Source organism: Muscardinus avellanarius (genome assembly GCF_963383645.1).
Source record: "Muscardinus avellanarius genome assembly, chromosome: 12".
Classification (NCBI taxonomy): Eukaryota; Metazoa; Chordata; class Mammalia; order Rodentia; family Gliridae; genus Muscardinus; species Muscardinus avellanarius.
The window spans coordinates 78,108,276-78,120,214 of record NC_137798.1 but is presented as its reverse complement, the minus strand read 5'-3'; the positions used below and the strand labels follow the sequence as shown (position 1 = coordinate 78,120,214).

At 46.3% G+C, this 11,939-nt stretch overlaps 1 protein-coding gene across 1 annotated transcript; it reads right to left on the bottom strand.

The window, feature by feature from the left end:
- Window positions 1–3,071: 3,071 nt before the first annotated feature.
- LOC308271643 (acyl-coenzyme A thioesterase 1-like) lies at window positions 3,072–11,485 on the bottom strand (the record flags this gene model as incomplete). The annotated part of the gene is made up of 3 exons (XM_080708109.1): window positions 3,072–3,671; window positions 7,799–8,001; window positions 11,029–11,485. The coding sequence occupies 3 exons, from the start codon at window positions 11,483–11,485 to the stop codon at window positions 3,072–3,074; spliced, it is 1,260 nt and encodes a 419-aa protein (XP_080564235.1).
- Window positions 11,486–11,939: the final 454 nt, after the last annotated feature.

The window sequence follows — 11,939 nt, the reverse complement described above, 5'->3', positions numbered from 1 at the left end:
CCAGTTTAAATTTTTTGGTGGTGGTGGTGGTACTGGGGTTCCTGGAAGCCCTTCTACCTCTGGGCTACACTCCCAGACCTATTTTTACATTTTTATTTGGAAACAGGGTCTCTTAAGCCAGTGCGGCTGGCTTCGAACCTGCACAATCCTCCTGTCTCTGCCTCCCAAGCGCGGGGATTACAAGCATGTGCCACCACGCCCGGCTTATACCAGTTTAAATTTAATACTATATATACTCTGTGTCCTTTACAGCTCTTTCCCCATCCCTTTTGGTTCTTTTCCTTTTTTCTTCTTGTTGAGAATTGAACCCAGGGTCAGTCTACTTCTAAGCTACATGCCCAGCCCCTTTTTTATTTTTTATTTTGAAATAGGTTCTCACTAGGTTGCTGAGGGCTTCACTAAATTGCTAAGATTGGCTTCGAACCTGTGATTCTCATGACAGCCTCCCAAGTACTGAGATTACAGGCATGTACCATCATGGTTGGCTCCCTTTTGGTTCTTGATGTTACAGATTTTTTTCTTTTTATTTTTTGTGGTACTGGGGATGGAACCTAGAGACATTCTACCTCCAAGCTACACCCCTAGCCCTATTTTTTATTCTTTATTTTGAAACAGGGTCTCACTGAGTTGCAAAGGGCCTCACTAAGTAGCTGAGGCTGTCCGTGAACCAAGATCTTCCTGTCTCAGCCTCCCAAATGCTGGGATTACAAGCATGTACCACCATGCTCAGCTAAAATTATATCTTTAAACACTTGTGTGCTCACCAATGTGTAAGATTCTAGGTTAATATTTTTTTTCCAGCACTTTGAATTTGAAGATCCCTTGTATGTGATGAGAGTTACTTTTCTATTGAAGTTCTCAAGAATATTTATCACTAGATTTTAGAAGGTTGATTAGACTATGTCTCTGTGTGGTCATTTTGATATTGAATGTTTATATTCATATCTTTCATGAAATCTGGGGAAACTTTACTCATTATTTCCTTCCTTCCTTCCTTCCTTCCTTCCTTCCAAGAGATTGAATACAGGAGCTACAACCTGGCCTTATTTTATTTTTAATATTTTAAATTTTTTGTAGTACTGGGGATGGAACCCAGGACATTCTACCTTTGAGCTACACCCCCAACCCTATTTTTTATTCTTTATTTTGAAGCAGGGTCTCACTGAGTTGCAAAGGGCCTCACTAAGTAGATGAGGCTGGTCTCAAACCATGATCCTCCGGTCTCAGCCTCCCAAATGCTGGGATTACAAGTGTGCCCCACCAGACCTGGCTCCTTTTTTTTTTTTTTTTTTTTATACAGGGTCGTGCTGTGTTGCTGAGGGTGTCATTATGCTGTCATTAAATTAAGCTGAAGCTGGCTTCAAACCTGTACCCCTCCTGTCTCAGCCTTCCAGGTATGCACCACCACACCCAGCACTTTTAGTTTCTCTCTCTCTCTCTCTCTCTCTCTCTCTCTCTCTCTCTCTCTCTCTCTCTCTCTCTCTCCCTCCCTCCCTCCCTCCCTCCCTCCCTCTCCCTCTGTAGTACTGGGACTGGGGATTGAACCCAGAGATATTCGACCTCCAAGCTACACCTCCAGCCCTTTTATATTTTGTTTTGAAACAGTGTCTTGCTAGGTTGCTGAGTCTTGCCAAATTACTGAGACAGGCCTGGAGTCTGTGATCCTTCTCTCAGCCTCTCAAGTACAGGGATTACAGGCATGCACCACTAAGCCCGGCTCCTTTTTTATTTTCAATTGAGAGCCAGGGTCTCGCTAAGTAGCCAAGGCTGACCTCAAACTTGTGATCCTCCTGTCTTAATTAAACTCTATTTTCACCTCTCCCTGAAGCCCTTTAAAAGCTGAACCATAAGCCGGGCGTGGTGGCACACACTGTATCCCAGCATTCAGGAGGCTGAAACAGAAGGACCCTGGTTCACAAACAGCCTCAGGTACCTAGTGAGGCCCTTTGCAACTCAGTGAGACACTGTTTCAAAATAAAGAATAAAAAATAGGCCCTGGTGTATAGCTCTGAGGCAGCATGCCCCTGGGTTCTATCCATAGTATCAAAAAAAAAAAAAAAAGAAAAGAAAAAAAAGGTAAATCTAAAGTTCTCTGCACATCTCAGACTCATCTCTTGTGACCATGCAGGAATTAATTTGATTCACTACATTGTCGTAGTTGTTAAAAATTTTTTTTTGGTACTGGGGATTGAACCAAGAGGCCTCCTATCTCTGAGCTATACCCCAGATTTATAGTATAGTTGTTAATTATTTATTAAGTCATTTAGCAAATAATTCTTCAACTCCCAATTATGTAGCAGGCACTGTTATTAGTGTTACTCATTTTTCTTTTCAGAGCTAAAGCCATATCCAATGCATGCTTGGCAAGAGTAAGAGGTAAGTTTTTCCTGTTTGTTATGTTATGTGTTTGTATGCAGATTCACTCCTCTCTTCATATGACAATGTGTTGAGTTTATAAATATCCTTTTTGGAAACTGGGCAGGGTGGCACACTCTTGTAGTCCCAGTACTCAGGAGGCTGAGACAGGAGGATCACAGGTTTGCAGCCAGCCTCAGCAACTTAGTAAGGACTTGTTTCAAAATCAAATATTAAAATAGGGCTAGAGGTATAGCTTGGAAGTAGAATGCCCCCAGGTTTCATCCCCAGTAACACACACACACACACACACACACACACACACACACACACACACACTCTCTCTCTCTCTCTCTCTCTCTCTCTCTCGGGGAAAAGATTCTAAGAATTTATGTATTTATTTATGTATTTATTGCTGTACTAGGGATTGAACCCAGGAGCATTCTCCCCCCATGCTATGCCCCCCAATCTATTTCTTAGTTTTTTATTCAAATAGTCTCACTAAGTTGTAGAGGGCCACACTAAGTAGCTGAGGCTGGCCTTAAAACTGTTGTCCTTCTGTCTCAGCTTCCAAAGAACTGGGATTACAAATGTACGCCACTACGCCAGCTCTAGGTAATTATTTAAAAGAAAACAGAATACATATACACACACTAATTGTGGCAGCGAATCCCAAGACAGAACAACAGCAGAGATGCCTCAGAATCAAATAAAAATTAGAGTTTTGCTGGAATCATCTCCTTTTCATCACCCAAGTGTTTGTGGAAGAAAGTCTGGAGTTGCCTCCATGCATCCACCTGGGCCATCGCATGAGCCCTGGGCTCCCCTCCCAAGATCACAGGTTTGCCTATCATGCTGTTAATGGAGACCCGGCACAAGGGGAAGTAAGGGGGCTCAATATAGTGCCCCGCTGCCGGGTAGCAGATGATCTGGGGCTTTTCCTTCCCGTGGGCCTGTAAGCGCTTCGAGGCCTCGTGAGCATAGAACTCGCTCTTCCAGTTGTGGTCATCCTGACCTACAAGGAACAGGAAGGCGGTGTCAGACCTTTCCACTGGAATGAAGCTCTTCTGCTCCTCCAAAGGGCTGCCCAGGACGTCCACCATGTCCACGATGCCATCTTTGGTCACCTTGAATCGATCACTCCTGACACTCAGGGGGGGCAGCATCTCGTCCTTGTAGCATAATGTTCCCCCGACATTGCCCACTGAGCCGTTGATTATGACGGCAGCTGTGATGCCCTTCAGGAAAGAGGCCATGGAGAGGCAGAGTTCTCCTCCTTTGGAATTCCCAAGCAGCCCAACTCCTGGACCCTTTACCTGAGAAAGGGATGGAAGAAAAAGAGGAATGAATCCAAGAAGAGTCAGTAGGGTGAGGAACCCACCCTGGACATCAGATCTGAGCCTAAACTTGGGCTCAAGGTTGCAACCTAGGGAGGTTTATCTATCTTACTTTCCACAATTTCTCCATCTTGGTGACTTCAAAACCCAAGGCAATCTATCAAGTACTCTGGCCTCTCAGTTCCTTACTTCCACACCCCCTGAGATCTTTTCCTCTTTCCCAATGAGCAAGTCACTCCACTGTCATGACATAAACCAGTCACCATCAACAAGTATATCATCTCACACTCTCCACTTCAAGCATCTCATTGTCTGGTCACTGTCTTGAGTCTTTGCAGTTTGGCCCTTAGAGTAAAACCCATTTCCACCTCTTTGAGGCTTTGGCTACCACTTCACCATCAGCATCTCATGTTGGCTACTCCCACCTCTCTGGGCTTAGACTTCATGGTTCATCAGTAGAACTACTACTTTTCAAATACTCTTGTCAGTCTTGTCCACACTCTTTTCCATCCCATGCTCTACCCAGAAGGCAGTCTTGTAGCTTGACTCCTTAATACCTGTCTTCCTTTGGTCATACTGGTCTGGCAAAGGGCCACCCCTGGTAAAATTCACCTATTCCATTCCTCCAGCCCTGCACTGGTATAAATGACCACTGCTTGGGGGGAAAAATACACATTTTTTCAATTCACTTTCATTTCACAAGAGCCCAACATCGCCCATCAGTCCTGCAATGCTTCCCTGGGATTTTGCTTTCCACTTCTACATAAGATCACTTCAAGTTGGGCGTGGTGGTGCATGCTTGTAATCCCAGCATTTGGGAGGCTGAGACGGGAGGATTGCAGTTCGAGGACAGCCTCAGCTACTTAGGCCTTTTGCAATTCAGTGAGACCCTGTTTCAAAATAAAGAATAAAAACTAGGACTGGAGGTATAGCTCAGATGCAAAATGTGCCTGGCTTCCATCCCCAGTACTAAAAAAAAAAAAATCACTTCATATTGCCTTCTACCTCCTCCACATTTGTAATAGTGGAGATTCACTCCTAGGGCATTCTACCCCTCAAGGCCAATTTTGTGTGTGTTGGGGGGGGTATACCAGTGATTGAACCAAGGGTCAGGCTACCTCTGAGCTATGTCCTCAGCCTTTTTTATATTTTCCCTTTGAAACGGGGTCTTGCTAAGTTGCTGCGAGTCTTGCTACATTGCCAAGGCTATCCTTCGTCCTGTAATCCTCCTGTCTCAGCCTCCCAAGTGCTGGGATTACAGGTGTGCTTCACCATGCCTGGCTCCTTCAGACCCTTTAACCTGCATATACACCTTCACTTTCAGTTCTTCTCTCTTCACTGAGAAAACAGAAGCTATCTGGTAGGACATTCTCATTTTCTCATGGCCAAACCTACCTTCTACCCTGTGAATCACGCTCTCTGGCTGAGCTCAAGCCGCTCAAAGCCAGCCTCCACTGTGCGTGGGACGCCCTCCTGCAGCCACTTCCTGCCCTCTCCTCCTCTGTGCGTCTCTCCTGGCTCAGGCCCCTGGGTTCCTTCCTGCTCTAGCACTTCATCCATTCATCCACGACCCCCACATCCGCTCTAGCTACTGCCCTCACTCTCGTCCCCCTTTCACAGCAAAATCTGAGGACCTGCTGTCTGTAGTTGCTCTCTTCTTGTCTTCCATTCCCAGCTCAAGCCCTCCAGGGTGGTTGGAGCTGCGCTGTCCATAAGGACTGTTCCAGTCCTGGATCCCAGCATCCTCTACTATAAACAAATGGCTATTTGGTGGACTCTCACACCAGTTTTTTTTTTCCCCCCTTGTGGCTTCTCTAATAGACATTATTACAGAAGGTTTAACCAAAATTTCTCACTAAAGTGCTAGGAATTAAATATTTAACCACCCCAATGTGTGTGTGTGTGTGTGTGTGTGTGTGTGTGTGTGTGTGTGTATGTGTGGTATACTGAGGACTGAACCCAGGGATGGTCTACCTCCAAGCTACATCCCAGGCCTATTTTATTTTTAGTTTGAGACAGAGTCTCACTAGGTTGCTGAGGGCCTCACTAAGTTGCCAAGGGTAACCTCTATCTACCTGTCTCAGTCTCCCATTACAGGTGTGGGCCACTGTACCTGGCTAACCCTAGGTTTTCTTTTTCTTTTTTCTTTTCTTTTTGGTACTGAGGATTGAACCCAGGGACATTCTACTTCTAAGCTACAACCGTAGCCTAATTTAATTTTGAAAGAGTGTGTCATTAGGTTGATGAGAGAGTTGAGGTTGTCCTGGAACTTGTGATCCTCCTGTCTCAGCCTCCCAAGTATTGGGATTACAGACATGTGCCACCACACCTGGCTTCAGCTCAGGTTTTCAAAGAAGAAAACAGAGGTGCCAAGGTAATGGAATGAGAAATTGGCAAAGATCAAACCCAAATTTAACTTTTCTTTATATATTGGGCTGGTCTACACCTTCCCCTTCCTTCCTTCCTTCCTTCCTTCCTTCCTTCCTTCCTTCCTTCCTTCTTTCCTTCCTTTCTTTCTTCTTTCTTTCTTCTTTCTACACTGAGCCCTACTCCCAGGCCTATTTTTTATTTTCTATTTGGAAACAAGTCTCACTAAGTTGCAGAGGGCCTTACAAGGTTGCTGAGGCTGGCTGAGAATCTGTGATCCTCCTGTCTCAGCCTCCCTGAGTGCTGGGTTTATGGGCACACCATTGCAACTGGTTTCTTTTCTTTTTTATTTTATTTTTTTACCTGACACCTTTACTTTTCTTTTTTCTTTTTTTGGTACTGGGGATTGAACCCATGGATATTCTACCTCCAAGCTATACCCCAAGCCCTATTTTTTATTCTTTATTTATTTATTTTTGTTTGTTTGTTTGTTTGTTTGGTGGTACTAGGGGTGGAACCCAGAGGCTTTCTACCTCCGGGCTATACTCCCAGACCTTTTTTATATTTTATTTGGAAACAGCATTTCACTAAGTTGCTGAGAGCCTCACTAAGTAGCTGAGGCTGGCTTCGAACCGTGCGATCCTCCTGTCTCAGCCTCCCAAACACAGGGATTACAAGCGTGTGCCACCATGCCTGGCCTTTATGCTTTATTTTTGAAACAGAGTTTCATTGAGTTGCAAAGGGCCTTACTAAGTAGTTGAGGCTGGCAGTGAACCACAATCCTTCTGTCTTAGCCTCCCAAATGCTGGGATCACAAGCATGCACCATCCAGCCCAGCTCACCGGATCCCTTTTCTAAGAGCTCCAGTGCTTCTATCTGCTTTGAGCCCTGAATGACAAAAGTAAGCAGGGATTATCTCCTATCCTCTGCCAAAGGAGTCTAGAAGCCTCAGAACATTCCTGGCTCCCAGGCATTGGCTGTCAAGTTTCTCCTTCAGGTTAACACTTTGCTCTCACAGGGGCCCCAGGAGAGGGAGGGTTACTGGACTCAAAGACTCATAACATACTTGAATTCAGAATTCCAGAATATCTACTAGCATCTTCTTTACTAATAACAATTATGTTACTATGGTAATATAGACCTACATTGAGGTAGACAGGTATGGAAGCACATGCCTATAATCGTAGCACTTGGGAGTCTTTGACAGAAAGATTGCAGGTTGGAGACCAGCCTCAGCCACCTATTAAGACTCTGAGCAACCTATTTTTAAACATATTTAAAGAGTTGGGGTATAGATTGGAGATGGAATGCCTTTAGGTTCAATTCACAGTGCTCAACCCCTCAAAAATAAAAAAAGAATGAAAATTGAATAGAAGACTCTGTGAGAAGTGACTATAAAAGGCAGTGGGTGTTGGGTGAGGGGCTCTCATGAAAGCATTAACTGGGTGAAACCAAGAGCAGGCATGAACAGACCAACAGGCAGCCCATAAAACTTAGAGGATCTCAGCCGCACGTGGTGGCACACCATTGTAATCCCAGCATTCAGGAGGCTGAGACCAGAGGATGAGGTTTGTGGACAGCCTCAGCTGCTTAGTGAGGCCCTCTGCAACTTAGTGAGACCCTGTTTCAAAATAAAGAATAAAAAATAGGGCAGAGGGTGTAGCTCGGAGGTTGAACGCCCCTTAGTTCCATCCCTAGACCCTCAGAACAAAAAAACAAAAAAACTTAGAAGGTCTCACCTCAGGGTGACTGAGCAGGAAGTTCACAGCTTCTTCAAAGTACTCCAGGTGCAAGGTCTCTATGCCCTTGGGGAGGTCTTCAAAGTTGTAATAAGCCAGAGCCATCACAGCAAAACCCTTCCCAGCCAGCATACTGGCTCGATACTCCATAAGGCCACCTCCAAGTCCAAAAATGTCCACAATCCCAGGATAGGGCCCAGGTTCTTGGGTAGAAACAAAACAAAACACAAAACTAAAGTATTCCTGGAAGTCTTTGCAGTGGTGTCAAAAGCCATGTAATGTCTACTTGGTGAGGACCAACATTATTACTGACAATCAAAAATGCTTGAAAGACCTCTGTTCTTCAAACATCCAGAGAATTGCCAGGTACAGTCCACGTTCCCCTACAAACCCAGAGCCCTGAAGCCCCACAGATTTTCACAGAGAGCATGTTTTTCTGGGGCATCAAAAATACTTCATATAGCTGGGCGTGGTGGCGCACGCTAGTAATCCCCGCGTTTGGGAGGCTGAGACAGGAGGATCGTGCAGGTTCAAAGCCAGCCTCCGCTGGCTTAAGAGACCCTGTTTCTAAGTAAAAACTATAAAATAGGTCTGGGAGTGTAGCATGGAGGTAGAAGGCCCCTGGGTTCCATCCCCAGTACAACAACAACAATAACAACAACAAAAATTCATATATCCACAGTAAGACCAATACAAACATTGCCATCCCTTGCCCAAAACAGACAATGCCAATTGCCACTGAGAATACAGAGCATCAGACAGTGCTGGTGGTATGAAAAATGATGCAGCCATTGTAGAAACAGTTAGTAGTCTCTTATAAACTCCAGCACAAGCTGGGTGTGCAGTACACACCTGCAATCCCAGTACTTGGGAAGTTGAGACTGGAGGATCATAGATTTATGACCAGCCTCAGCAACTTGGCCCTCAGCATCTTAGTGAGACCCTCTTTCAAAATTAAAATATAAGGCCGGGCGTGGTGGCGCACACTTGTAATCCCTGCACTTGGGAGGCTGAGACAGGAGGATCACACAGGTTCGAAGCCAGCCGCAGCTACTTAGTGAGGCTCTCAGTAACTTAGTGAGACTCTGTTTCCAAAAATAGGTCTGGGAGTATAGCCCAGAGGTAGAAAGGCTCTGGGTTCCACTCCTAATACCACCACCAAAAAAAAGCAAAAACAAAATTAAAATATAAAATAGGGCTGGGTAGTGGCCCACACTTTTAATCCCAATATTTGGGAGGCTGAGACAGGAGGGTTGCCCAGGTTCAAAGCCAGCCTCAGCTACTTTGTGAGGCTCTTTGCTAATTAGTGAGACCATGTTCCAAATAAAATATAAATAGGTCTGGGAGTGTAGCCCAGAGGTAGAAAGCCCTGTGTTCTATCCCCCATACCACAAAATAAATAAAAATAAAATAAAATAAAATAAAAACAGGGCTTGGGGTATAGTATACAAGTAGAATGCCCCTGGGTTCCAATTCCCAATACCACAAAATAAATAAATAAAAGGGCTGGCGGTATAACTTACATGTAGAAGGCCACTGGGTTCTATTACCAGCACCAAAAAAAAAAAAAAAAAAAAAAATCTAGAATCCAGTGCATACTTACCATACTTACCAAGCTATCCCACTCCTAGGTCTTTACCCAAGACAAAAGAAAACTTGTGTTCACACAAAAGCTTGCATGTAAGTATTTGTAGCAACTTTATTCGTAACCCCCACAGACAGCAAACAACAGCAAACACACCCTATCTTCTTCAGCTGGTGAATGAATACAAACTGCTCCATTCATACGATGGAGCACTATGAAGGGACACGCAGGATGGATGCATAGAACACCCTCCATGCATTCTGATCAATGAATGGGCACGTACTCGATGGGCTGCACATTCATTCTGCTTGATTGCATGTACTGAATATATTCACCACTTACATAAAAAGTGTGTCTTTCACATAGATCGTTTAAAGAGGAACACAGCTGCCACGCGGGATGGTGCATGCCTGTAATCCCAGCATTTGGGAATCTGAGACCCAGGGAAAGCAGGTTCAAGGGCAGTGTGTAGTAACTTAGGCTCTGTTTCAAAATTTATAAAATAAAAAAGCCTGGTGGAAGGGTACAGCTAGGTTCAATTCCTAGTAACACACACACACACACACACACACACACACAAAAAAAAAAAAAAAAAAAAAAAAAAAAAAAAAAAAAAACAGCAAACACTTGATAGGCACCACTAGTAACACCACAGAAGCCCCTGAGTCCTGGTTCCCTTTCTTCCACTGGGCCATCCTGGATTCTGTCTGGCCTTTTTAATTTTCTTAATAGTGTCTCCAATTACATGTATATATACCTTAAACATTCTATTTTGCCTCTTTTTAGAACTTTTCTCAATGAAACGTTTTCCTGAGATTTGGTTGTTTCATACAGCACTGTACTGGAGACTCATCCATGTTGAGTCTTGTAGCTGTGGTTCTTTTTCTTTGACTGATTAAAATACAGTTTAGGAGTTTAGAAAAAACAGATTAGAAGTTTAGGTTTCTAAACTTTTGCCACTCTTGAGGGTGTGAAATGTACTCTGTAGCTTTATTTTCATTTCCTTGATTACTTAAGATGCAGAGCGTCCTTCCATGTTTACAATGGCCATTAGCTCCTTCTGTATATAAAAATTCCCAATAATCTGAGAACATTCCTTAGTTGTCAGGAAGAGAGGCCTTCCCCAATTGCAACTGCTAATTTACATAAACATTAACAAATTGTGGAAGGGAAAGAAAAGTTGTAACACTGAGAAACTTTTAAAGAGTTGTGGAAATGTGAAACTACCTATAGGGGTTTTATATTTGTTTTGGTGGTACTGTGCAAAGAACCCAGGGTGTTTTCTACCTTTAGGCTACACTCCCAAACCTATATTTTATACTTTATTTGGAAACAGGGTCTCACTAAGTTGCGGAGAGCCTCTCTAAGTAGCTGAGGCTGGCTTCGAACCTGTGCGATCCTCCTGTCTCAGCCTCCCAAGTGCAGGGATTACAAGCGTGCACCACCACGCCCAGCTCGGTTTTTATTTTATTTTAATTAGTGCAAGTGTCCTCCTTTCTTTATGATGTCTTTGAACGTGTCTGTCTGGGAGCAGCAGGGCCACCTCCCCGGCCGCCTTCCATCACACACGTCTGGAGTGTTGGGACCTATCTCTTTCCTTCGTGCAAAGCGCGGGGCCCAGGGAGACGAAGGCGGCGCGGCTCACCTGGCGGCAGGAAGAGCGTGGCCCGCACCCGGCCCGCGCGCACCGGCAGCCGCCGCACGCCGGGCGCCATGAAGTGGCGCTCCAGCCCCGCGCTGGCCAGCAGCCGCCCGGCGTCGGGCTCGTGGCCGTCCAGCAGCTCCAGCCGCACGACGAAGGGCGTGCGCACGTCCCGCTTCAGCAGGCGCCAGAACGGCCTGTCGGGCTCCAGGGCCCAGAGCAGCCCCATGGGCTCCAGGCCCGCGAAGCTGCCGCCCAGCGCGGGCGCGCGCGCCAGGTCCAGCTCGCCGCGGGCGTCGGCGCGGTAGCGCGCGTGGGCCCGGAAGCGCGCGCCCTTCTCGTCGCGCAGGCACGCGCGCAGCGTGAGCGGCTGCCCGGGCGCCAGGCCGCGCGCGGCGATGCGCAGCGGCTCGTCCCAGCAGCCGCGGCCGGCGGGCTGCACCAGCAGGGCGGCCGCCATCGTCCGCGGCGAGGGGAGGGCGTCGGAGCCCGGCCCCGCGGGGCGTCGCCGCTGAACTTCTCGCTCCCGCCGGCGGCTGCCCGCCGAGCTCGCGGCGCACGGCGCTGCCCGGAATGGAGAGCACTGTGTCTGCCCAGGTCGTAATGCACCCTCCATCCCGCGTAGTGTCGAAATCGAGGAACAAAGACCAACCGGAAGGGATGGGGTTCCCAAAGTCGAGCTTTTGCCAGGGCATCCCACGTGACCCGCTGGCCCCTCAGGCCCTTACTTACCTTTTCTAGAAGTCCTGGGCCCTGGCGCTGCTTCCAGGCAGTCTGATGCTAGTGGGGTTCTTAAATGTAAGATTCGGATCTAGTTTCTTTATCTGAAAAGGTTTGTTGAGACTGTTAAATAACATAACAGGTAAAAACGCTGCTATGCTTTTTCCATAAGCTATTTTGCCTGTGGCATCAGT